Here is a 25,102-nt window from a genome sequence, read left to right on the forward strand (position 1 = left end):
CCTACGCCAAATCTTGGGATTAGTTGTCAGTGAGGCCCAGGCTCCCATGATCCGTGGCAAAATGCCGGGATAACGCAAGAAGGATGAAACTAACTATCTAAATATCACAGTAGATCAGAAATGGTCGCAGTGATACATAAGGCGCTCTGAAGCCTTACAAAGCCCCTAACCAAGAAAAAAAAAAAACTATAACGTGCCTTACTGAAAAGATAGTATTGTCCATAGTTGCCTCGATAAAGCGATTTGACCTAAAATGAAGGGAACTAACTTTTTAAAATGCAATTAACTACCTATTATAATTAAATAAATAATATATTATGATTTCATCAGTACACGATTGAATATCAAAACGAAAACGATAAGGCACTCCATACGCGATGTTTGTAGGCAAACTTTTTGCATAATACTTTTTATCTTTTATTCATTTCTTCACAATTAAATATCATGAGTGTAGAGATTTATAATGCCGTATCTTCTACTAAAACTACAAAGATAATTAACTTATCTTAAAGGCGAGATTTATTTTACTTTGACAATTTGATTAAAGTTCACGTCTGGGTGCACGTGATTGGCTAAAATAAATACTCGTATTTCTCCGCTCCTGTATTTATAACTGATATTTTAGAATGTCTAGAGAATATGAACTTAAAACTGAAAATATATTAGTCATACCTATAGTTCAATAAAATGACTTCTTTTTGAATTAACACGTCAATATGAAATAATAAATTATATTTTTTTTTTGTTAGCCTATAATGGTGTCCCACTGCTGGGCAAAGGCCTCTCCCCTTGACCTCCATGACTCCCGGTTTGGTGCCTCTTCCGGCCAGTTAGTGAGAAAAGTGTCTAGGTCGTCCCTCCATCTCCTTCTGGGCCTGCCGCATCCGCGCTCTAATTGTGGCATCCAATTGGTAGCTACACTAGCCCACCTGTCAGTATGCATGCGGCAGACGTGACCAGCCCAGTCCCATTTGAGCCTGGCAGTCCTCTCGCCGACATCGGCAATGCGGGTTTTTGAACGCAGCGTGGTGTTCCGGATACGATCGGTCCTCTTCACACCTAGAATACTGCGCTCAATAGCCCTTTGGCAAACCTTCAATTTGGACTTTTGACTCTCTGTAAGTGACCACGTTTGTGCACCGTAAGTCAGGACGGGCAGGATACACGTGTCGACGAGTTTTCGCTTCAGTGATAATGGAAGGCTACCCTTCATTAGCTCTTTCATAGACCAGTAGCTCTTCCAGGCATTTTCGACACGGCGCGGCGCTCAATTTCTTTGTCTTGCCTGTTGCTGAAAGAGACTAACTGGCCTAAGTAGATGTACTCGTCAACGTAGTGTATAGTAAAGTAGTATAAATTATATATGTGAAAATAATTTCTCGAAAACTAAGGGATAATAGTAATACTAAGAAAAGTCACCCAACAGCAAGTACGTCACAGAAAATTTAAATTATTTTAGTAACAGTGCATATTACCTTTTTTACCCATGTTACAATGAAAAGGGTTGCAATACGTCCATAAAGTCTATACATTTTCGTGTTTGAATCAAACTCAAAATTATCATTCACAGACTCTCTTGTCGCAGTAACACAAATTCAAAATGGAAGAACGATATAATGCGGCATAGAGAAAATCACGTCGATATAAAAGCTCTTCGTTAGACCTTAGTAATTTATTACACTGTGCGGCTGCCAAGACGTGGAAAAGAATGATGTGGAAGGAGCCAGGGGAATATAGATTCACAGAAATTAAATTGTTTTAGTACGTGATATTCCTGTGAAGAGGGAATTTAAAAAAGAATGACAAAATTTAATTAAATTGAGAAACATTTTCCTTTACCTTGACTTGCCACAATATTTAATATTCAACTGTAAGATACTCCCGAAAGACATACTAAAATGACAGCAGACCAACAACGAATGATGGTTATTATTTGAAAGATTGACTATTCATTATTATATTATATCGTGTACACAAAAGTGAGGTTTAACTAGTCACTATTTTTCGGATAAGTAATAGATATTTCATGGGTAGCCATCATAAAACAAACATTTCTGAACCATTTCTATTGCCAAATAAGAAGTATAATGAAACATTTAATTTAAGGACCATTGTACATACCATACCAAAACTCGTATAGCCATCCTTTTCAGTTTATATGTAGATAAACGTTTTTCCAGGCCTAACAATGCATTAACACTTTCGAAACCGGGCTCTACGCGGCGCTACGACATTTTCGCTACATACGGGGAAACCCATGTAATCGGCTACGCTTCTACGAGCGGTGTGCCCGACAGTCGGGTTCTTGGTAGCGAAAGTGTTAACTTTTAATGTTCCAAGAAATAAAGTGTGAAAAACGTATCATCACTAACATCTACGGGAGTTCCAAGCTCGGATAAAGAGGTACCCTCAAAAGTTGGGTACGAACGGAGCCGAGGCTAACGAGTCGACATTTGTTATCATTCGTTCTATACGTCAACACTGCGTGCGTAGCCGAATGCACAAACACACGAAACGTAACGCTCGTAGATATCTATCTCTATCGCTCTTGCGTATTGGCGCAACAGAGCCAGACTACCTTTCGCGGCGTTTCGTTTTCGTTTTGCGTCGTAGAAATGCCATTCGGCTACGGGGCCTGGGGTTGTAGATTATGACGTATACGTTTTCGTCAAAGTAGGAATATCTAACGCCGTGTCTTGCGTGGGTGACGGTCGCGCGACCGTCGCCGTCGCGTCTCATCGCATCGTCTACTTCCATATCGATAAGGTTTGATTTCGTATGCGTCGCATCGCCGTCGCGCGACCATCGCGCGACCGTCGCCCACGCAAGCCACGGCGTAAGGTTCGGTTGCGCCAAATTGTCTGTAACCGAATTTAGCGTTTGTTAAATTATTTGTATGAGAATTTCCATAGACATACGCTAAATATTAGTTTTACATCGAATATGTACATATGAATCGGATATAGCACTGTCAAAAGTGCCGCGTGACGCGTCACGTCATTTTCGTCAGTCATATAGATCACGCCGTTCTTTAATACATTTCTTAAGAAAATAAAAGGAAGTCGTTTTATTGTACATGTACTCGTAATGATACTAAACTACTAATGATATCCTGCGTTTGTGGGTGGAACTCCCAAGAATAGACACGTGTGATATTTTCCTCACATATTTCGTACAGTGAAGAAACCCGAGTGGTTGTCTTAATTTTCCGTTCTTACTCATATTTTTTTTATGGATTCTGTACTCCGTTTGTATACGTTGGATTGATTGTTTGTTTTGACAAAGTTACCAATATTTTTCACAACGATGCTATTTTGCTATAATGGATAGGTATGAGCATTATTTAATAGATACGAGTATGTGGAGTATAATAACTAATATCCAGTTAAGACTTAGGGCTAAATTGTCAAAACTGAATTTCAAAAGTTTTAATCCCGTGTTTAACAGCTTTTAAGCTTATAAGTCTAGAAATTACACCCGCCTTTTTTATTATACCTACACATATACGATAAATTTGAGCTCACTTACAGCTTGCGTTGAAACCGCGTGTATCTCTTATCACAGTGCACTAATTTCACGTGCAGCTATCTGCACAAATAAAATTGTGATTTATTATACAAGGGGGCAAAGTTGTATACATTTTAACGCCGAGTGTGGAATTGAAAAACGAACAAGCGAAAGGATTCTATAGTTGAACCATGAGCGAAGCGAGTGGCTCGAGAATAGAATCCAAAACTTGCGAGTTTTTTAACACACGAGAAGTAAAATACATTTGCACCCGAGTGTAACACAAAACTTGCCCATCACTATAGCGAGGAAACTACAACGCAAAAAATGCGTTTATCACTGCTTCCAGTAGTTCCACAGGTGGTAAATCATCTTTATTACTAGATTCACCTACTTTTAGAGTTTTGAATGATTCACGGTTATTTTCATTAGACTTATATTGACCGGGATATAGACCGTGATTACAACATGCAACATGCATGTGTTGCATGATGCATGCAACTGCGTCGAAATATCGGGAGCTCGACAAAAATCAAAAAGGTAATCACGGTCTATATCCCGGTCAATATAAGTCACCTACTTTTATCAATTTTAAAGCAGTTAATTTGACTTTATTCAAGGTCAAATTACTTTACCCACTAAATGCGTTTTTACCCGCTGGTATTAAAGGACAAAACACGTGTTTCCGAGCTAGTAAGGGGAAAAAGTATTTATTCTTCCAATGTAACCGTCTCAATACACCGCTTGTTGTTATTGCCGGGATTAATTCATCAGCACCGAACATTTGTAATTCAAATGAGGGCGAAGGGTCGCGGCGTTCGCCGAGAATGCTTTCCGCTTATCTTTTGATTGCAATTTTAACTAAAAAACACCCTTAGGGCTTGCATTCCGCTTCCAATTTTATTTGATTACATATAAATTTGAGTGTTTTTTGCTCTTATTTACACATTCGGCAAAGTTTTAGCATAAAGGATCGTTAACTTAGTAATACGTACTCATACTCATACTCATTATATACTATGTGTTACGTATAATAAGGGCAGGGGAATATTGATGGAATTCAAAACATGATTAATTTATTTTGCTTATATGCGGGATTCGAGTTCAAAGCTACACGAGCGTAGCTATATGACTTCAGCTACACGTGTCGCTGCCATTGTCAATTTCCACAGTAAAATCATGAACATTTAATACTGGACTGCCACAGCCCATACAAAAAGTGTACCCCTGAAATGTATGGGTATTTTCGGTTTAAAACTAGATGGCGCTGTTTCGCAGCCTGAAAGTGGCAAAAATAATATTTTCCAAAAATATTTTTACGTGTTTTATTTTTTATAAGAACAAATGACTTTTTTATTATAAAATCATGATATCACGTTACACATTTTGAACAAAATAAATTCGTATGCATCATCAGTGAAGTTATGATACTAGGTACCTACTTAATAGGTGGCGCTAAAAAATCGAGATACGATTCTTAGTATAAAGTATGTAAATCCTATACACCGTGTTTCACTTAACACTAAAAACCTGAAAACCGTTTGTTCAGAATCGAGAGTAGAATCGATTGAGCTATATCTTGTTGGGGGTAATATTTTTTGTTTTAATTTGTATTATTAGTTATTGTTTACGTGCCCATTCTACAAATTCGTAATACAACATTGTGCATATCATATTGCTAGAGGTTGTATACCTTTTTCAGTATTTAGGGGTATTAATACTGGCTGGTTACTTGGACGATTATTTTTTCCGCTACGAGTTTGACGTTGTGCGTCACTTTAATTTTAAAGTTTATCATAAGTCATAACAAATTTATTGGAGCTAGAAAATGACAATGGAAGCCAATGAACTCTTACCTAATTACAACCTTGTCATTTTGAATGTTAGGTTTAAATTTGCTTACTGCGTCACCTGTCCAATTTGAAGTTTACTGTGACACAGTTTAACGTGCTTTACAGTGACTATTGGTATTGGTAATTGGTGGTATTGGTACATAGCTGTCTATTGGTAAACCTTATGTCGTTGCAGTAACGTACACAATTAATCAGTTTTAAGGTTTACGATGGTAGCTAGCAATTATTTTATTGAGTGTAGAGTTAAAAGTCGAGTAGAGCTGCACAGAAAATTAAATATTCAATTTAAAAAAATAATAATCATCAAATTAAAAAATGAATATTGTAGATACGTTTAAAAAAATAAAAATCAGTTGGGGTGTCTGAGGTTTTGAGTGATACCGGAAACACGGTGTATAAATAATCCTTGGTAAAATAAATGACATGACCGAGTACCGACAATACGTAAAATCACTATTTTAAAGTTTTTGTGTCAACGTCAAATTCAAACTTGTATCTATTCATGAACATTCTGACGTATTTAACCCTTGTACGACGCTATTAAAAACGCTGCCTAATTTTTTTTGGCCGCAATTTAACACCGCGCTCATAAAGATACACTATTTAATATGCTCGTGACGTCGACATTGAGTCTCGCCTACGCGTACCGCCAACCTAAGCGTGTTATTAACACGGGAGGTTTTTAGACAACATCATTAGTATCATCACAAACAAAGCGTTATCGACGTTAATTAAAATCGAGATAAAGTGATATATTACTGGTGCTAACAAGTATTAACGAACGAACACATGGAATTTTGCGCTTGTCAAATATAGTACATAATATATTAAATGGGTATATATATTTTATAGGACATTTTTACACAGATTGACTCAGTATCGTGGTAAGCTCAAGGCGACTTACGATGTGGGTACCTTGACAACGTTATATAGTGTAGCACTAGCTTTTGCCCGCGGCTTCGCTCGCGTTAAATTCAAAAATTGCGGAAAGCTCCATACAAACGTTCACCCACCATTTAAGGGAAGTGGGGGGTTAAAAGGAGACAAAAAGTAGCATATGACACTCTCCATCCCTTTAACTATCTGCACTTAAATCACGTCAATTCGTCGCTCCGTCTTGCCTCGAAAGACGGACAAACAGACACACACACTTTCCCATTTATAATATTAGTATGGATACACATACGTATATACATAGAAAACATCACAGAGTCGGAAAAAAATATCTATGCACATCACATAAGCGGAAAAACGTTTCCTTCGTATTTTTCCGGAAACGTTCGTATTTGTCATGCTAGTTCAGTCAATGTCAGTACATCTTGTACTGAGACTGACTGAAATAACATGACACGTTCATACGTTTCCATAACAATACGAAGGCAAATCTTTTTGCACTACATCTGTATGTGGAAGTTGCAGTGTTTTGCAATGTGTTATTAAATATACGCTATTGGTGAGTTTCCAGAGAACAGTCAGAGAAAAATTGATTCTTTAAAGTCTAATTGGTCATCTTGGGATAGCTAAACAAATTATAACACATCAACCAATGGCGACATGGTTTCTTATGTGTAACTGATTATAGTCTCACCAAAAAGAATAGAAATTAAAAAGTGGCAACATCATAGTGTCGTCCCATGTTCTTACACATATTGATTTGAAAGGGACGACTAGTGTCATACGTAATATGTAATATGTAATGTTTCCACTTTTTAATTGTTACTCTTGTTGGTACTGTTAAACGAATATTTTCTAAAATCGAAGTTTGACAGCAATTCAAGGATGAATCTTGTTTTTTCTTTTAATAATACGCATCTGTATCAATTTCGGCTATTTAATATTGTCTGTTGTGCACGCAAAGAGACATCAACTTTTGCCAATAACTCCGTAGCAAAGGTGTCAAACGGAGCAGAGTTTCTCAATACTATATTTTTTTCTAATGTAGGCAACTCCCGGTATATATCTACCGTGCGTCCTCTGCAGTCTTATCCCCGGATCAAGACAATCGATACAAGTCCTGGCAGTAAAGCGAGTGGGTGTCGGTGCACTTAACATTATTTTCTCGTCGCTTTTACTTTACGTACCAAAGATTTACGAGGTAACTAAGCAGTGAGCGAGGGCAAAGTGTACTACAGAGATTTTTTGCTAAACTTACTCTTACAGTAAAGTGTGAGGTAAAAATGTTCCAGTTTACATAATTTCGTGTATAGATTCCAAATGCCTTAGGTATATGTACATTATAACATCGTTTGGTATAAAGATAATTTATCTCGGACATATAACTAAATAAAAGTGTGTATTGTTGGTGACAAACAATGGTAAGAGGAGACAAATAATCTTAATAGGCATTTTAGTAGGTATAGGTATATTTGCAAGCGCTTATAGATTTCTGTACCTGCTACTGGAGTACTGCTACTAAAGGTGTAGATAGATAGATAGATAGAATACTCTTTATTGGCACACCTCAGCAAAATATACAGAAAAAATATACAGTGGAGACAAAACAAATGATTATAAATAGAGGCAGACAACAGGCGGTCTTATCGCTAAAGAGCGATCTCTACCAGACAACCTTTGGGAAAATAAAAAAAACAAATCAAAAAGAGTAGGTGCTTCGAAATAAAAAATCATAATTATTCTAATTTCCAATACACAAATTGAATAAACATACCTACACATATAAGAGAATATAAATAGACTTACATAAACATACTTAAATTAAATAGTAATATACTACAAGCCAGATATATAGTAACAAACCAAAAATATACCTACAGCAATCATACCAACCACGGAGTAAAAATAGCAATACGATCACTAAGGGAGAGATATATAATATTCTTTAAGCATTTTTTTTTTAAACAGAGAGAGATTGAGCCCGTCTAATGCCCGGATGTATTGTTTTTAAATTAAATATCACGGCTACAAAAAACTTACCCTCCCAACAAACGGCAGGCCAGGCTTGTACCGCCTCCGCATGCTGTCCGCGAACCGCAGCTCGACATAGTGTTGCTCAGCGGCCGGCGCAGCTGGCGCCGTGCTACCCGCGCCCGCGCCGACAGTCAGCTCCACACGAGCTTCAGTTCCACCGCAGCGGGCCTCGATGCGCCAGGTGCCAGCACGCGCACCGTTAGCCAGGGCCGCGCTGAGCTTGCGAACACCTGCAAACAAATCTGAGTTTCAATATTTTATTATACAGTTAAATTGCATATCTTCGCCTGGTAATGCTTAACTTCGCCTGAGTCTTTACCACCTAGTAAGTATACCTAGTAGTGTAAGTACCGTTTAAACTACGAATAAAAGTAATCACATATATTATGTTTTAATTTCGTAACTTTTTCTGAACTTACACTAGAACCTGGGCGGTAATTTCAGTTTTTATAAAGCCAGGCGGAGTTAGGTATTCTTATTAGGTGAAGAGATGAGGTTTAGCGGTACTTGTTACTGGTACGTGTCTTCGTGATCGAGTTATTCACGAAGACAGGCCTATTGTATTGCCATCTCAAAATTACACGATCTAGCTATATACAAATATTAGTGTCAATTGTTTACAAGCACTACTTGTATGTCAAAAAACTACCTTGAAATGCTAAAAATAAATATTCTTCAGTAAAATTCAATAAAAGTTGAAATACTCCAAAGGCAAGACGATTGATGTAAAAACGAACGAAAGTTGAACAAACATTGAGTGGCCAACTAGCGCAGTCGAATAAAAGCTCTACTAGTATAAAAGTGGGTCAACACTCAGCACTTTAGTTCATAGTCAACAATAACACAAGTAGTTATCAAGCTAGTCCAAGGGCCACTCGACTACGACTGAACCTCGCCTTACAATATTACTATAGTTTTGTTAAGGTGACGTATCGTTCAACAATAAAATTCAAAAATACGAGCTTTCCGAAAACCGAGCATATCCTGATACTCTAGCGCGTATTTAATTTACATGTTTGATATTCTAATCCGTGTATAAGCCGTATGTGGCTAAATGGGTTTTACCCGGTAATAAAACAAAAATAAGAGAATTAATAGTAGAATTAAAATTACTACGTAGTTTCAAAGTGTCTTCTTAGAGAAATCTCACATGAGAAATTTAGAGGCTTGTAAGTAATTCAAGTGCCCCGTAGGTGTACAAGTACTTCGTCTTAAACATACTCAAAATATACGATCCCCTGTTATCTCTCAAGCCTGACCTTTTCTCGGATTTCCCTTTACTATTCAATTTCTTTTATTCTCTATTGTCGCAAAGCCATAAATAAAGTTATTGGCATGATACGTATGTGTTGAAATTATTTTTAAATAATGTCTATTTTTGATGGATATTGATGGGTATTGATGGGTGATAAGCCGGTCCGAGTCAATGTACATTTTGTTTGGGTGCTGATCTACTCAGCACTGCTGAGTACATGTAAATACATCTTGTTCTCTATATCGTACTCCCATTACTTTTGAAAGGTTTATAAACAATTAATTACACATCGCCGCAGGCTTGAATGGCGATATTGCAATATTATTTCCGTAATTTTCCAGAGTACCTTCGTAATAAACGGCGTTACTATTATCTATTGTGTATCTTAAGACTTCCGGCTACAGCCTCGTCTTCGCTTAAGAAAGGAAACAAAACAAGGAAACTTAATTATTCTTTTTTATTATCAGACACAATTCCACTTATATTTAATGAAGTCTTTCACTGAAGTGTATTTTACCTTCCATACATACAAAGGAGCTTTTTGTTATCATTAGGATTAGAATCGAGGACTAGGCAGGCACTCATTGTGTTTGTACCTACAATCTAGGATTATTCTGTTCTGTTGATGTGAAAATCAAATCATATGTAAAGCGTGAGATATAACCATTGATTATCTTAACCCTAGTTTTATTTTAAAAGTGTGCCGTATAACACTTTCCTTCGCCTAGCATATGTAGGTACCTAACTTCGCCCAGATTTGTATAGGCTAAAATTACCGCTTAGTATAAGGCACGGTACACCCTGGGGCCCATTTCTCGAACGATATTAGACTACTAGTAATAACTTTCGAGAAATAGGCCCCTAGGACTAAAAATTCAGCAATAATTTTAGTTTTTACAAAGTCAGGCGAAGTTAGGTACTTATATTAGGCGAAGATACGGGGTTTTACTGTATTATATTAATCTCTAAAAGTGTCAACTACAACATTACTTCTCCCTACTCAATCCCAAAGGCCCTCAACATTATGACGCCAAACACGTAAGCAAGAAGTTCCGTAGCGCTATCATCACGCTCACGCTGGACGTCGCGTTAGGTTTGATTAATTACTACTGTGAGCCCTCTCAAAAGTCACGGACGATAAATAATAGACGGGTGGAACTTTGACAGTGGTTATGCGTCTTTTGGTCACGTAACAGAGCTGTGGCAGTAGTAGAAACATAAAAAAAAATTTGAATATTATACGCAAATAATAATGTTTTCACATTTTTATAGCATCACCAATGAAAAGTTATGACGCGAGTTTTGTTCTTGTGGTTTGAGCTATTGAAACTCTGATCTGGTTTTGATCGACAATGTTGGCACTTTGGTATAATAACCTATCCATCAAATGGATCGTGATCGTGCGTCTGGTACTTTTTTTCCTATTATTTATATCTGTGGTATTATAATTCATTAATAACTTAATTGAATACACCACTAACGGCTGAAAGCAGCATATACATATACTAACAGCTGAAAATATTCAATAGATAAATGCTATAGATGAATATGAAAATAATGATTAATGCCTAGATGCCATGCCTAGAAATTACCAGTTTTCCGGCCATGTCGGCCTGCCAGTTAATGACAAAAGGTATCAGTGGCAAACGAATGATAGGCTGATAATTTCGACTAACTAAAATATCATTTGCAGTTTTTATCTCGCCAACTGTTACTTTAAAAGCTCATTAAACTACAGAACAAAATAAAAATGTGAATTTCACATTTTCTCCGAAGTCAGTGTACGGAAAGTTTTCTTTATTTGTAGCTTGTTAGATCATTTCAGTGCAGTTTGTTTACTTATGAACTCTGAAATACCCTGTATCAATAGTATGGCAAGAGTTCCTCAAATTGAAGCTTTTCTGGCCGGAAATGTTATCCTCACAAGCCGTTAATCCTGGATAGAAATGGAATTGATTCGCATCAAAAACAAATTTGCTGAAAATAATTCTTCACTTCAATTTTAAATCGAAGAAAAGTCTTCTAAGATAATTCTCGCGCAGCATTACGGGATCTTCACTGACTTATTGTCACAACACACTCTGTATAATGTATACAGGATGTAACATTAATGCCGGTGATCCATTTAAGAGCATAACCGGTATCGAATAGCGGTTACGAATACCACTTCCTTTTTTATAATAAACACCATGAAAATTAAAGGTACTATAGAAGGTAATGTATAAGCCGTAGGATTTATCTTCGGCAATTATGTTACATAGTGTATAATCCCATATTTTCGAGATTACATCTCTAAAACCGAAGAGCATTTATATATTAAAAAAAATACTTCTTTATGGTTTTACAGTGTTAATCCATACTTAAATTTTAAAGACTCTTATTTACTTGGCAACAGATTTTGCGAGTAACAAGTCAATCGCGTGTCAGGGCGAAATCCAATCTATCATAATTTGACAGGGGCAGGCTCCGAGGTGACAGGGAAAGGCTTTTATGCAAGACTGCCGTCTAGTTGAATGAGAAATGCCAGAGCATTGATAAGCACAAAAATACATTTTACTTCTAAATGGGAATCAATTCCTTTTTTCAAGTATTGAAAGTTGTTATTATGATACAAATTATATCGGCCCTAATAACTACCTACTATTGTAAAAAACGAAGGGGTACCTAATTCAATAAAAATAAATATTTGTATAATGAGTGAACCCCAAAATTGTGTATCCATATTCATTTTTTGTATTTCTAAATCAAAATATTTTTTTTACAAGAACTCTCAGTAGTTCTTGAAAAAAAAAGTACCTAGCTTTACGTGAACTCTTATTTACTCAAAAATGTAAGAATTTCAAACAAGCTACGGTGTTTTATAAATAATAACATTAGAGCTTGTTTAAATTTTAGTTCATCATTTTTCTAACTCTGATTGTCTTGGTTAATTCGTTATAGTTATTTTTTTTTACTTTCCCAAATCAAGACCGCATTTAATTATACTGCATTTTCCTTTTACCTGCAACTGATGCAAAAAAGGCAAGGTGATATGATTTAACTTTCGTTGCAGTTTTAACGTAAAACAAACTCAATTTGTGAATCGAAATGACTTCAATCGCGTTCAAAATCGGTAGCAAAATAACAAAAGTTGGAGAACAATTAGAAAGAATTGTTCGGGTTCAGAATCGAACCTGCATAAGTCGATCCCCTATCGAATGAACTATCTTGGCTTATTCTACGCTAAATGGAGTCTGTAGATTCTGGTAAAAATGGTCTACGGTGCAATTTATTATGCACTTTGATCAGTTAGACGGTCAAACTTATTAAGGAATTAATGTTAATATCACAATATGATACAGTTTATTTATTTAAATGTTTTTAAGAGCAATACGTGACGTACGTTTATAATAATAGTTATGTGTGACCTTTTATTCATTTATTTATTTATTTAAACTTTATTGCACAGTAAAAAAATGTACAAAAGGCGAACTTAATACCAAAGGCATTCTCTACCAGCTAACTTTTTTTTTGGCTTTTAGTTCATTGTCACATTTGGTTCTGCAAGTTCATAATACATTTGCTAGTAGATCGAGATTAGTTGTAAATGGATGAACTTTAATAAATACTGATCAATGTTTAAAATTGCCAAATATGAAGGATAAGCATACTCCTTCGTATTTGAATTTATATTATTTATTCATACTGTTTGGTACAAATGCGGTAGCAATATTACATACAGTCCGCGACTCTTCTGTTACCGAACAAATTCAATACCTACTCCATAAAAAACAATACCTACTCCCCAATGTCAAGATTTTTAAGACGCTACGATACCCCTCATTTCTCCATACAAACGCTCTCGCCTGTTTCCTCTCTGGTTTTTGAAGCTAGATCAATGGTTTTTTCAACACAGACTTTTATTATCAATATCTGTGTCGGACCGTTTTGCTTTTTTTGATATTTTTGTTTTAAAAGGAATTAGAGCCTCTCAAAGTTGGCCAAAACGGCTTAATTGAATTTGCCAGAAAGAAAGGCGTGGTATTCAAAACTGAGATCAATTATCCAAAAAAACGAAACGGTCCGACACAGATAATTTCCTTGTCATTCTGATTTCCAAATTTCGTAACGATTGGTTAAGTTTTGGAGGAGGAAACAGTCGAGAGCGAAACCTCGATTTTTGTGGTTTTTACGCGGGATTTCGCGCCTGAGCTGCAGTTGTCCCTATCGCACCAAATTTAGGGGCGGGGCTAAGTTTTTATATACGTACACTGAAATAAAGTGATGGGAATTACTCGACAGCTAATGTCGATAATCTAGTGATGTGAAAAGTTATCGATATACTACATCGAAATATCGACATACCGTGTTTAACGAACTTTTTAGTTAGAAATACGTACTATTATATGTTCATATTTAAAATTGGTGGTCCAAAAAAGACCAGTCTGCTCCGAGACCACGGGGACAATGCCGTCCTTGAAACGTCGGAGGTTAGTGTTTAAAACATAGTAAATACGCGATTAAGTCCCGTTTGCAATTTTAAATATGTGTAAAAATCGTGAAAGTTTGAATCTGTATTATATATTCTGTTTAAATACTAAGTCCATATTTTATAAGTATAGGTACGTAACAATTGCATACAGGTATAGGCTTAGATTAATAACACACTTGTAATATTTCTATGGGTATAGGTTTATTTTATACATGCATAACTTTTCTCGTCATTGGTTTACTAGTAACAATTATAAAGTTATGCTGTATTTTACGATAGATTCCACGAATATTAGGCAACTATTTGGTATTCGGTCTTTTCAGCCATTTTGCCGAATATTTGGTATTCGGTCATCATTGTTTATTTATTACTATTCTGCCGAACACCAATAAGGTAAGTAGTTATATTAGTCATATTATATGTACTTATTTACACACAATAAAAACAGACATAATATTAATAATATAAGTCATGTTTTAAAATATTTAAAAAACGAGGGGCCTTATTTAGTAATACATAGTTTGTTCAGGTTGGTACCAGTACCTGCCCTTAATAAGGCCCAGTGCTTATATTTCTTCTAAGTTTTATCGATCATGCCGTTTTGTATATTTTCTTCGCAGACATAGAATCAAAAAATGCCCTAAATAGTTACTTCTCTAAATAAGGCCCATCGCTCGCTTCTTAAGTTTTATAACTTTGTGTAAACATTGTGTTCATGAATTCAATCATCAATTTTTGCGATAATAAGTATTTATACTACGGTCTGTCGTCTAAAACACATTTATTCAGGACTATGCATTTAGGATATAGTACTCTAAATTAGAGGGGTTCAAGTCTTAACAAGCAGTGCGTCAAGGTCAATGTGGTCAAGATAGGCAGACTTTATTTCATATTAAGTTTAAAGGGACAAAATTAGGTACTTAATTAAAGTAGTGTGGGGTAGCCTGCTGTCCTACAGGGCAATAAATATTATAATGTATTGTGTTTATGTGTATCGTGTATCATAAGTACTGGGCGTTTGCGGGGTCGCCTTCCACTCTGAGGCCACCACTCAAATACTGGCGCTGTTGATAGCTCATCTTTGAAGATTATATCCGATCCATCTCTATTTCCGCAGCGCTACTTCTTGGGTATCGAAGGTTGTGAACATGTGGCACATGGGCGGCATGGGCCTTATTTCATACCTGCATCAAATAAGACCCATAGTTTTTCTGTTTAATAATACTTACTTTTTACTTTTTTACTTACTGCACGAAATTTTTGAACCATTTACACTTATCAAGTTATAAAATGTACATAACATTTCGTAACTTAATAGCAGGGCCTTGTTGGCATTGACATTACATATGCCCTTAGTAGGTAGATGAAATGAGTATTACCAACGTTTTAATTCTGCGATAACAAAAATGCTGATATGTAGTTATAAATAAGTTTTAAATAATAAAAATATCAAAAGGATTATTGAGTTATGTCACCATACGATAAAATATTAATTTTAATTAAATTAGTATTGACGGGATACACAATTTTATATTTATATTAATAATACAGTAAAGTGAATCAAAATTGGATCTTGTAATACAATAAGAAACTCTCAGTAGATCCATTGGATCTATTGGTAAAAAAAATTCTCATTGGATCCGTCGATCCAAAATTGGATCTAACGAATAAAAAAATTCTCATTAGATCCAAATTGGATCTACGGGTTGGATCTATAGAGAATGAAGGCAAAAATGCAATCTTTGCCGAAAAGTATAAATAAGATCTAAATAATAAAAGTATATAAAGTATATATACGTTTAAATAGCCTAGGTTTAAATTTAGCTGGCAAATTAGTTAAGCATTTTTATGGTTGGTATGTATGTTGGTAACCACGAAAAAATGCACATTTTATTACATTATGATTATGGTAAGTAATTAAATAATTAAATAAATATTGGGGACACCTTACACAGATCAACTTAGCCCCAAACTAAGCAAAGCTTGTACTATGGGTGCTAGGCGACGATATAGCGCAGGACACCATCGCGAGCGCAGACTTCTGGCGGAAAGGTGTGTTTTTCGGCGATTCCGGGGCAACTTGCCGAATCCTACACCGGGGCAAACGACGCAACGGAGCCACGCTGTTACGTCATCGCCCAAATCAATTGTTTAGTTTTAAACTTTATTGTTTGTTTTTTTTTCATGTTCTTACTTACTGTTTTTTTTTATCTTTTTTGTTATCTAAGTTTCGTGACACATTGGTTTTACTGTAATGTCATGTAAACATGTTTTTACTAATAAATAAATAAATAATACATACTTAAATAGATAACATACATACATACAATCACGCCTGTATCCCATAAAGGGGTAGGCAGAACACATGAAACAATACTAAAGCTTCAGTGCCACTCTTGGCAAATAAGGGGTTGAAAGAAAACGAAACTGTGACATTGCAGTGACGGGTTGCCAGCCTCTCGCCTACGCCACAATTTAACCCATAGCCCATAGATAAATACAAAACCATACTTAAATAGATAAATACATACTTATATACATAGAAAACATCCATGACTCAGGAACAAATATCTGTGCTCATCACACAAATAAATACCCTTACCGGGATTCGACGAACGACGACGGGAACCGAAGACAACATTAAAATTAGGTAGTTAATTAAAGTACTTTGAAGTAACCTGCTGTCCTTCGGGATAAATATTATAATATATATAGGTATCCATATATTTTTATTCTTTTCCTTCCGGCGACCGTCCTTTGTCACCCATGTTTCACAACTAAAGAGTAAGACGAAATTGACGAGTGAAGATGCTCTGACTGAAACAATTACTTTTCATATTATTAATGTTTATCATTACACACGGAGCACAATCTCATCGGTAAATATTGTCAATTTTACTTTATTTCGACGAGCGTTTATCATAGCGCTCTTGAATAATACGATTTTGTAAAGAAAATATCTCCTAGATACATACTATCAATTGTGTCGCTTAGTTTCAAACTTGGGTACTTAAATCCATTCTGCTTTAAGATTGAATATATAAAAAATATATATTAACCTTGTAGCAGAATGGATTTATCCAGGTTTGAAGTTAAGCGACACAATTACGCTTAATTCGGTATGTAAGAAATACCTTATTTTTTGTTAAGTTACTGATGGGCCTTATTTCATACATGCAGCAATTTGGGAAAAGTGCACCTACTTAATGCACAATTGCACATGGACCCAGTTTTTTGACCCATTTACACTTATCTAATTATAAAATGTACATCACATTTCGAGACTTTTAACCGGGCCTTATTTGTATGTAGATTACAGATGCCCTTAGTTGGTAGATGAAATGAGTGTTATATACGTTTTAATTCTATGGTAACAGAAATGCTGATATGTAAGTATAAATAAGTTCTAAATAATAAAAATATCAAAAGTATCTATACGTTTAAGTACCGATACCTAGGTTTAAATTTAGCTGGCAAATTAGTTAAGCATTTTTATGGTTGGTCTTGTTCTGTGCTAAGCCTTGTATTTCTAATGCTAGGTAGGTATATGTATACACAACCCTAGAAAATTAGAAATATAAGATGCATACGTAGCTTTCCATCTGAAAAAGGTCCTTATGCTTCATATGCAATAAGATTTTGTTTGGCAAATTTTTTGTTAGAATTCTGCTAAAAAGTTCTAAGTAATTACCTTGGAACATAATCCGGTGTCTGGTAAGTATAATAGGTACCAAATTGTTACCTAGTTAAATTTTCCTACCCTGTCACTTCTGTCAAACATGTGCAAAAAAAAAAAATAAGATTCACATACATTTTTGGTAGGTAGATACTGTCAACCAATTATGTAGAATCCTAGGCCACTCTAGAACCCTGTCGTATTGACACCGTCCTTTATTTGCTACAGAAGTCAGTTTTACTTTTACTGTGAAAGAGTCTAGAGTGGCCTATGACCTAGGATTCAGATTGGTTGATTGTACGTACCTACTCCTATAATATGGCTTCTCTTTGAAATCGAAAAGGTTTTAGCTTTTTACATACCGAATAACTTTACTTCGCTAACAATGTGACTATCTTAAAAGAAATCATCTTTTAAGATAATCACATTATGTATAAGATAAGGAATTGTTTCTACCATTCCTTAAAACATTTAAAAAATTTCCTTAAAAAATTTGCATTTTAGTCAAATCAGTACACTTAGTATCTTCACGGAGTCTATGCAAAACATTATGCATTTTTTTTTTATTTATTTATTCTATATTAAAAATCTTACATTTGTTCATACACCAGAGTGCCATGAAACCCTATCAGGTTTGTGTTGACACTCGATTCGTGGATACATTTTACATTTAATTTATTGTGATACATAGGATAAATTAAAATTACAAAGCAATAACTTACACTACAAAATTAGCGGGTAAAAATGAAATAGCACCCACTCAAGTAGATACACAACCGACCGTGCATTGCATTCCTTATCTCACTACATCGTGCGCGTCCAGAAGGACTTAAGCGGCTAAGGTTTTCCGTAAGCGTATCGCGTTAGTTAAGTAGACGTTAATTAGAATAGATCGGACGAGTTTGCGTAGGCACTGAGTGGGGCGAGTGGCGGATACAGGATGATTTTCTTAGCTACCAGCCAATAATTGATCCAAGAACAATTAGTTAATATATATGCATTAGCTATTAAGCTTAATTAGTTGTAGGTGTTTAATTATTTCTTATTTAATATCTTTCTAAATGTGTATATATTATATATAATTAATAATTTTAACATATTATGTTAGAAATTATGTTGAGATGCAATCAAAAAAGTATTTTTTAAGTAAGTTTTTTTTATTTTTCTCGTTTATAGTTTCTTTTAGGTTTAAGGGTATCTCATTAAATAGTCTTGGTGCAATATACGCTATTGTTCTTTCGCCATATTTGTTGATACTGTTAATAATTCTTACTTTCTTTTGAGAAATCTTTCTTAGGTTTATTTTTAGTTCGAGAGGTTTCATGATTTCTTTGTTATGAATGTTTTCCAATAAAATTAGGTATTGTAATTTAGAATGAATGGGCATCACCTTACAGAATTTGAACAGTTTGCTATAGTCGTCTCTAAATTGTTTTTTTATGTTTTTGGGAACTATAAGCTTTAGTAGTCTAAGTTGAAGGTTGTATATTTTGTCTAAGTAACTTTTAAACGTTCTACCATAGCTTGTAAGCCCATATGTTATGATTGATTCAGCTAGTGAATTGTACATGTTGATTAATATTTTGTAAGGTATTTTATATCTGATAATCGAGAACTTTGAAAGTATTGCTCGCAATTTATCGCACACAACATCAATGTGTGGACCCCAATTAAAGCGTTCATCTATGATGATCCCGAGGTATGCGGCTTGATTAGTCTGTTGTATTGTTGGACATGAGCATCTAGATAAGTTGTTGTCGGTTGTTACATGAAGACAGTTATGATTGTGAGCTATAAGCTTAATATTGGTTGGTTCTAATCTACGGCGTGAGCATATGTGTATTAACTGGGTTTTTTGTGCATTCAGTACTAGTCCTGCATCATGTGACCATTTGCTTATAGCGGTAAAGTCAGCTTGTAGTTTCTTAAGAGCTACATTTACATTTTTGTCTGATATGACCAGGCAAGTGTCATCTGCATATTGGTAGATGGAGCAGTATTTGATTACATTACCTGCATCATTCACGTACGACAGATAATGTAACGGACCGAGTACTGATCCCTGAGCTGTGCCGATAGTCACATCCACGTCTTCGCTCAGAGAGTTACCTATTTTGACTTTGTAACTTCTGTCGTTGAGATAACTTTTACACCAATTTAGTAAAGGACCTCTTATGCCAGTGTTGCCTAATTTTTCGATTAATAAGTCGTGTTTTAAGGTATCGAATGCCTTACTATAATCTATCAAAACTAGGAGCACATGTTCTTTATTGTTTAAGTGGTTATTTATTTCTTCTGTAAATTCTGATAAGAGCATAGTCGTACTTTTTTTGGGCCTGAATCCGAATTGTCTATCCGTGAGTATGTTGTGCGTGTCATAGAATTTTAATATTAATTTAGATATGTATTTTTCAAAGATTTTGTCTATTATTGGTAGTATTGTTATAGGCCTATAGTTTTCATAAATATCAGTTTTACCTTTTTTATAGATTGGTCTAACGATACCCGTTTTTAATTCTTTTGGATAAATTCCCGTGCTTATGCTACTATTGATTAAGTTTGCTATTGCATTAGAAATGTCCTCACTAGCCAGTTTTATGTCTAAAGGGCGTCGGGAATCACAGCCGGGGCCTTTATGCGGATCTATATGCCTTATTATTTTTTTAATATCAAGATTAGTACATTTTTTATAATATATTGACTTATCAGAGAGTCGTGTAAAGCTGACCTTATCTAAAATTGTTTTGTTACACTGTGGTACTGTGGTACAAATTGAATTATGGAAGGATGTTGCAAAGTTGTCGGCAATGTTTTTTTGAGATAAATGGTTAGAACCAAATGCTTTATCTATTATATTTTCAATTGTATTTTTATTTCTACCCGTAAGCTCATTTAGTATTAGCCATAAATTTCTAGGATTACTTCTACATTCGTTAATTTTGTCGTTTATAGATTTGTTTTTTGAATAGTTAATCTTTTTATGTATTTTATTTCTTTCTTTATTATACACTGATCGTAAAATTCTATTAGTGGGATCTTTTTTACATTCTTCATACAGCCTTTCTACATCAATACATTTGTCTCTAATTTTTTTTGTTACCCATTTTTCTTTGTTTCGTTTTGATTTAGTTGTTATTTTAATCTTTTCGGTGCATTTGTCATATATTGTTAATAGGTTACTTTTTATAAAATTATATATTTGTAAAGGACAGTTCATTTCATTAGTTCGATGCCAAGGCACGTGCTTAATTTCATCTAAAACAAGTTTTGTGTTTATTTTTGATATTATTTTTGAATCATCCTGTAGTCGCGTCAAGCCTGCGAACGTTACACAAATCATTCGATGATCCGCCAGAACAGTGCCGAGCGCCCCGGAGTAAAGGTCCTCTCTGTGATTTTTTACGAATGCGTGGTCAATACAAGATTGAGTAATTTTACCGTTATATTCTTCTATCCTTGTGAAATCTGAAATAGCACATAGAAGGCCTCTCTCCGATAACATGCTTAGGTACATGTCCTTTATGCTGGAGTCCGTTTTTATATTTATATTCAGGTCGCCCATAAGCATGAAATTTGGTTGAGAATGATATCGTTTAAGTATACATGCTAAATCTTGTGTTAGGAATAAGTGTTTGCTTTTTGAAGGTGGTTTATACAGTGCACACAAAGTTAAATTGAAGTTGTTTTGTGTATAAATGGTTCCGATTAAGTTTTCGCAATATAATGTGTTAAATGTGTTTGGCTTGAATTTATGTTTATTTTGTACGTACATTATAATCCCCCCTCCGCGTTGATTTTTTCGTAACTTTGTGTGCATTGCGAACCCCCGTAAATGAAACAGTGAGCTGATTTCCTCTGAGATATTTGCCTCGGTGACGATAATTACATCTATTTTAGACCGACAGTCATTTATACAGCATTCTAATTTAGCAAAATTTTTTATCATGGATCTTATGTTAATATGAATACATGTGAAGTTTTGATATGCCTTGGGTACATGAGAAAAATAGTTACATAGGTTCGTGCAATTAAATAGTTCGACAATATTCGTGTTAAGAGTAGCCATTATCTGTAGGTATTGTAGGTAGGTAAGTATAAGTGATAGGATAGATAGTGGTAGGCTAAACGATTTATAATAAATAATTACTTGTTTACGACAGTTGCTTTAAGTCTTCTTCAAATCTTATGACGTGAATTTTACTTTTATCGTCTTTGCGTACCATTATCTTACCTTCTCGAGTTGCCCAGATAAATTTGTATTTACTATTTAGGGCGGCTTTAGCTTGATACAGGAGAGTTTTATTGTAGGTCGTTAGGGAATGTCTTACAGTTAGTTTATTGTTTTCGTTTCCGGATCCTGTAGATTCCTCTAGGACGTCCGCTGCTGAGGGGCGTGTACTACGGGCAGCATGGACCCACTTGGTCGGATCGGCGGTCTTTTTCAATTTAATTAATAGGATATTGTCGGCTTTTCCGAATTTGGTTTGTCTTTTTGTGTACTTTATTGAAGTTTCATCTAGATTAAGTTTCTTGGCGAGATTTGAGCTAATTTTCTCAGTGTCTTCATTTTGTTCAAATGGAATTCCTACCACCTCGATACAGTTCATTAACAGTTTCTGTTCAAGTTCGCTACATCTTTGTTCAGCGGCCATCACTCTTGTTTGTAGATTTTTGTTGCTATTCTGCAGGTATTCATTTTTCTTTTCGAGAGTTTTCATAAAAATTCTCAGAACACCCATGAACTGGTTTCCGTAACTATTCTTAGAATTTGGTATAACAAACAAAGCTGCGAACCGTTTTCACCGACGGGTGTTCGCCAAAGTTTGTTGAAACATGACACAAAACTATTTACTTTAAATAGTTACTTTGGACTTCCCCAGCTCATTTAAGGAGGCAAAGTTAATTAAGTTCTTGATAAGAATGGTTCGAAAGTTGTTTGCCGACTGTCTTCTAACTTTACAGTTCGTAATTGAGAAAATTTTAGTCTCACTTCCCTTACCGCAATCATTGGACTATTCGGTGGAAATAATATACCTAGTTACGAATAAGTACCTCCTTGTTTTACTTACAGGTGGATTCAATTTATTTCACTCTCTAGGGCGAAATAATTAATAAAGTAAAATTTCTGTAACGTAAATATTCGAAAACGTGACGTACGTAAACGTTTCAGTAAGACTCGTTTTGTATAAACTTTACACTGGGGGTTCAAACCTTTTCGACGTTATAGTATTTTTCAGTACAGATGGTGTTTTTTTTACGCACTAGTGCGAGAAGTGGTTCATTATATGCCAGGTCGAAACTTCGAAGGCTCATCTGTACTGAAAAACGTCGTACGATACACGTGCGAAAAGGAAATTCGTAACTCGTGTCGATTTAAAACACTCCCTTCGGTCGTGTTTTAATTTATCGCCACTCGTTTCGAACTTTCTTTTTTACGCACTTGTATCGTAATGTACTATTATGCAACAGGCGTTTAAAGAAGGTAAAAAGACGAGTGGCGTGGTTACGCCGTGGCTTGCGTGGGCGACGGTCGCACGATGGTCGCGCGACGGCGATGCGACGCATACGAAATCAAACCTTATCGGTATGGAAGTATGAGAAGCGACGGCGACGGTCGCGCGACCGTCGCCCACGCAAGACACGGCGTTAACAATTTGAGGCGAAGTCGAAAATTGTTAATAAAGACGCCACGAGTATTTTTTGACTCAGTTAAACACGTTGCATACAATAATTTTTCTACGACCCATAAGAAACCAATGTTACAGATTTTGGGTATTAAAAGTATATGATGACTATGTATTTTCGATTAAAAATGTGTGTAATACCCCCGGCGCCCCGCGCCCCGCTATATCCATTAAAGGCTTCCTAACAATGCTTTAAGAGCTATATCGTATGCGTGGGTGCGCGGGGCGTCGGGCCCCGGCTGGAAACTTTTATGTAGGGTTTTAAAGATCTATGCACGACACTGTAAATGACGAATAACGCTACGGGAGTAGAAAAATCTTTTTTTTGTAAAAAGTAAGTATTCTATAAGTTTCTGAAAAGTTAGCAGTTTAATATTAAAGAGAAATTCAAAATAACTTATCGTCAACAATAAATTATTCTTTTATTTATTATTCAAATAATGATCGCATAGTAGACCGGCCTTCTCAACATGCCGTTTGGAAATCGAATCTGTCAAAGTCGGAAGGTCTCTAAGCTGTCGAGCGTAAAACAAGAAAACGCTTTTAGTGTGACAAAGATCACCCTAGTTGTTGTTTATGTAACGGGACCGCACTTATATTTTAAAATAAAATACATATAAAATAGCACACAAAATATTTTAAAAATATATAATAACAATAAGAAACATACTGAAATTTTATCACACTACACACATATCAATGTCAAATCACGTACACAAATTATTACTGTTTTTTTTTTGGCTTGGTAACACAATTGGTGACATAGAGAAAAAATCCCGTTTTGTATTTCGCTTAATAGATAAATAGTAAGGACTTGTAATAGCTGACTACTAAATACTTTAAGGCTATGTTCATATCGATGTATTTGTGTCCTTCCATGGCCATCACTTCAAACTGTTCATATGCCTAAGCAGCGCCTATTACGCGTGAAGCTACAAACACTGACCTTCATCCATAGACAGCTGGGCCCAAATTGCCACTTTGGTGCCGGCCGGGTCTCGCAGTGCCACGTAGGCCAGTTCTCCCTGGACCAAGCGTAGGTCGTGGTCGAGGGCCAGGATCCAGAACGTTACTGTAAACAAAACACTATTTTAAAATGTGCAACTAGCGGATGTAGCAGACTAGTTGGATAAACTTTACCGCATCGGTGCGTCCCTATCGCACTTACAAAGAGTGTGAAAAGGACGTCCTAACGTTATATCTATACGTAAAATTATTTACACATAACATCACAAAAAGTTAGGTAGGTACACATATTTGCCACGAAAATGGTCCTGACTCACTATGGTGTTATCCTGGGGGGCCAACGCTGATCTTCCGTCAGGGCCATACCGAATGATACCACGGAAAAACACACTTTACATAAACAGTTAAAGATTGCTCCACATGTCAACCCTTAAATGCATATGGTACCCTTTGTTTTAGTTCTGAAAAGTCCAATGTGCAGAAAATAAACAGCGCATTTGAGACTGAGTTGTTGCGTCAAAGTCTATAATTGACATTGACTTATATGCCATTTCAGGTTGTAGCCATTTGGCTACTACAGTATGCATTAAAGGGCTAATATGTCAGTGTCTCACGGAAGCTCAGTAGGATATACACCGTGTTTTTTTTTTGTTTCCGTTAAATTCTACACGTAGCTAGGTTCATTATCAGGAACCACCCTGTATATCACTTTTAGTTAATTCGCAAAAAAAAATCATAATTTTCATATATAATAAATAAATT

The 25,102-nt window shown here is 35.5% G+C and overlaps 1 protein-coding gene across 1 annotated transcript in view; it reads right to left on the bottom strand.

Moving 5' to 3' along the window:
- LOC125242256 (C3 and PZP-like alpha-2-macroglobulin domain-containing protein 8) overlaps positions 1-25,102 on the bottom strand; it is a 206,645-nt gene that overhangs the window by 111,942 nt on the left and 69,601 nt on the right. Inside the window, exons 4-5 of the mRNA XM_048151000.1 lie at positions 24,321-24,446; positions 8,295-8,518 (exon numbers count right to left, since the gene is read on the bottom strand). Of these exons, the coding sequence (XP_048006957.1) occupies positions 8,295-8,518; positions 24,321-24,446 (350 nt within the window). The remainder of the gene's footprint in view (positions 1-8,294; positions 8,519-24,320; positions 24,447-25,102) is intronic.

The sequence above is a fragment of the Leguminivora glycinivorella genome, chromosome 2 (assembly GCF_023078275.1).
Source record: "Leguminivora glycinivorella isolate SPB_JAAS2020 chromosome 2, LegGlyc_1.1, whole genome shotgun sequence".
Classification (NCBI taxonomy): domain Eukaryota; kingdom Metazoa; phylum Arthropoda; class Insecta; order Lepidoptera; family Tortricidae; genus Leguminivora; species Leguminivora glycinivorella.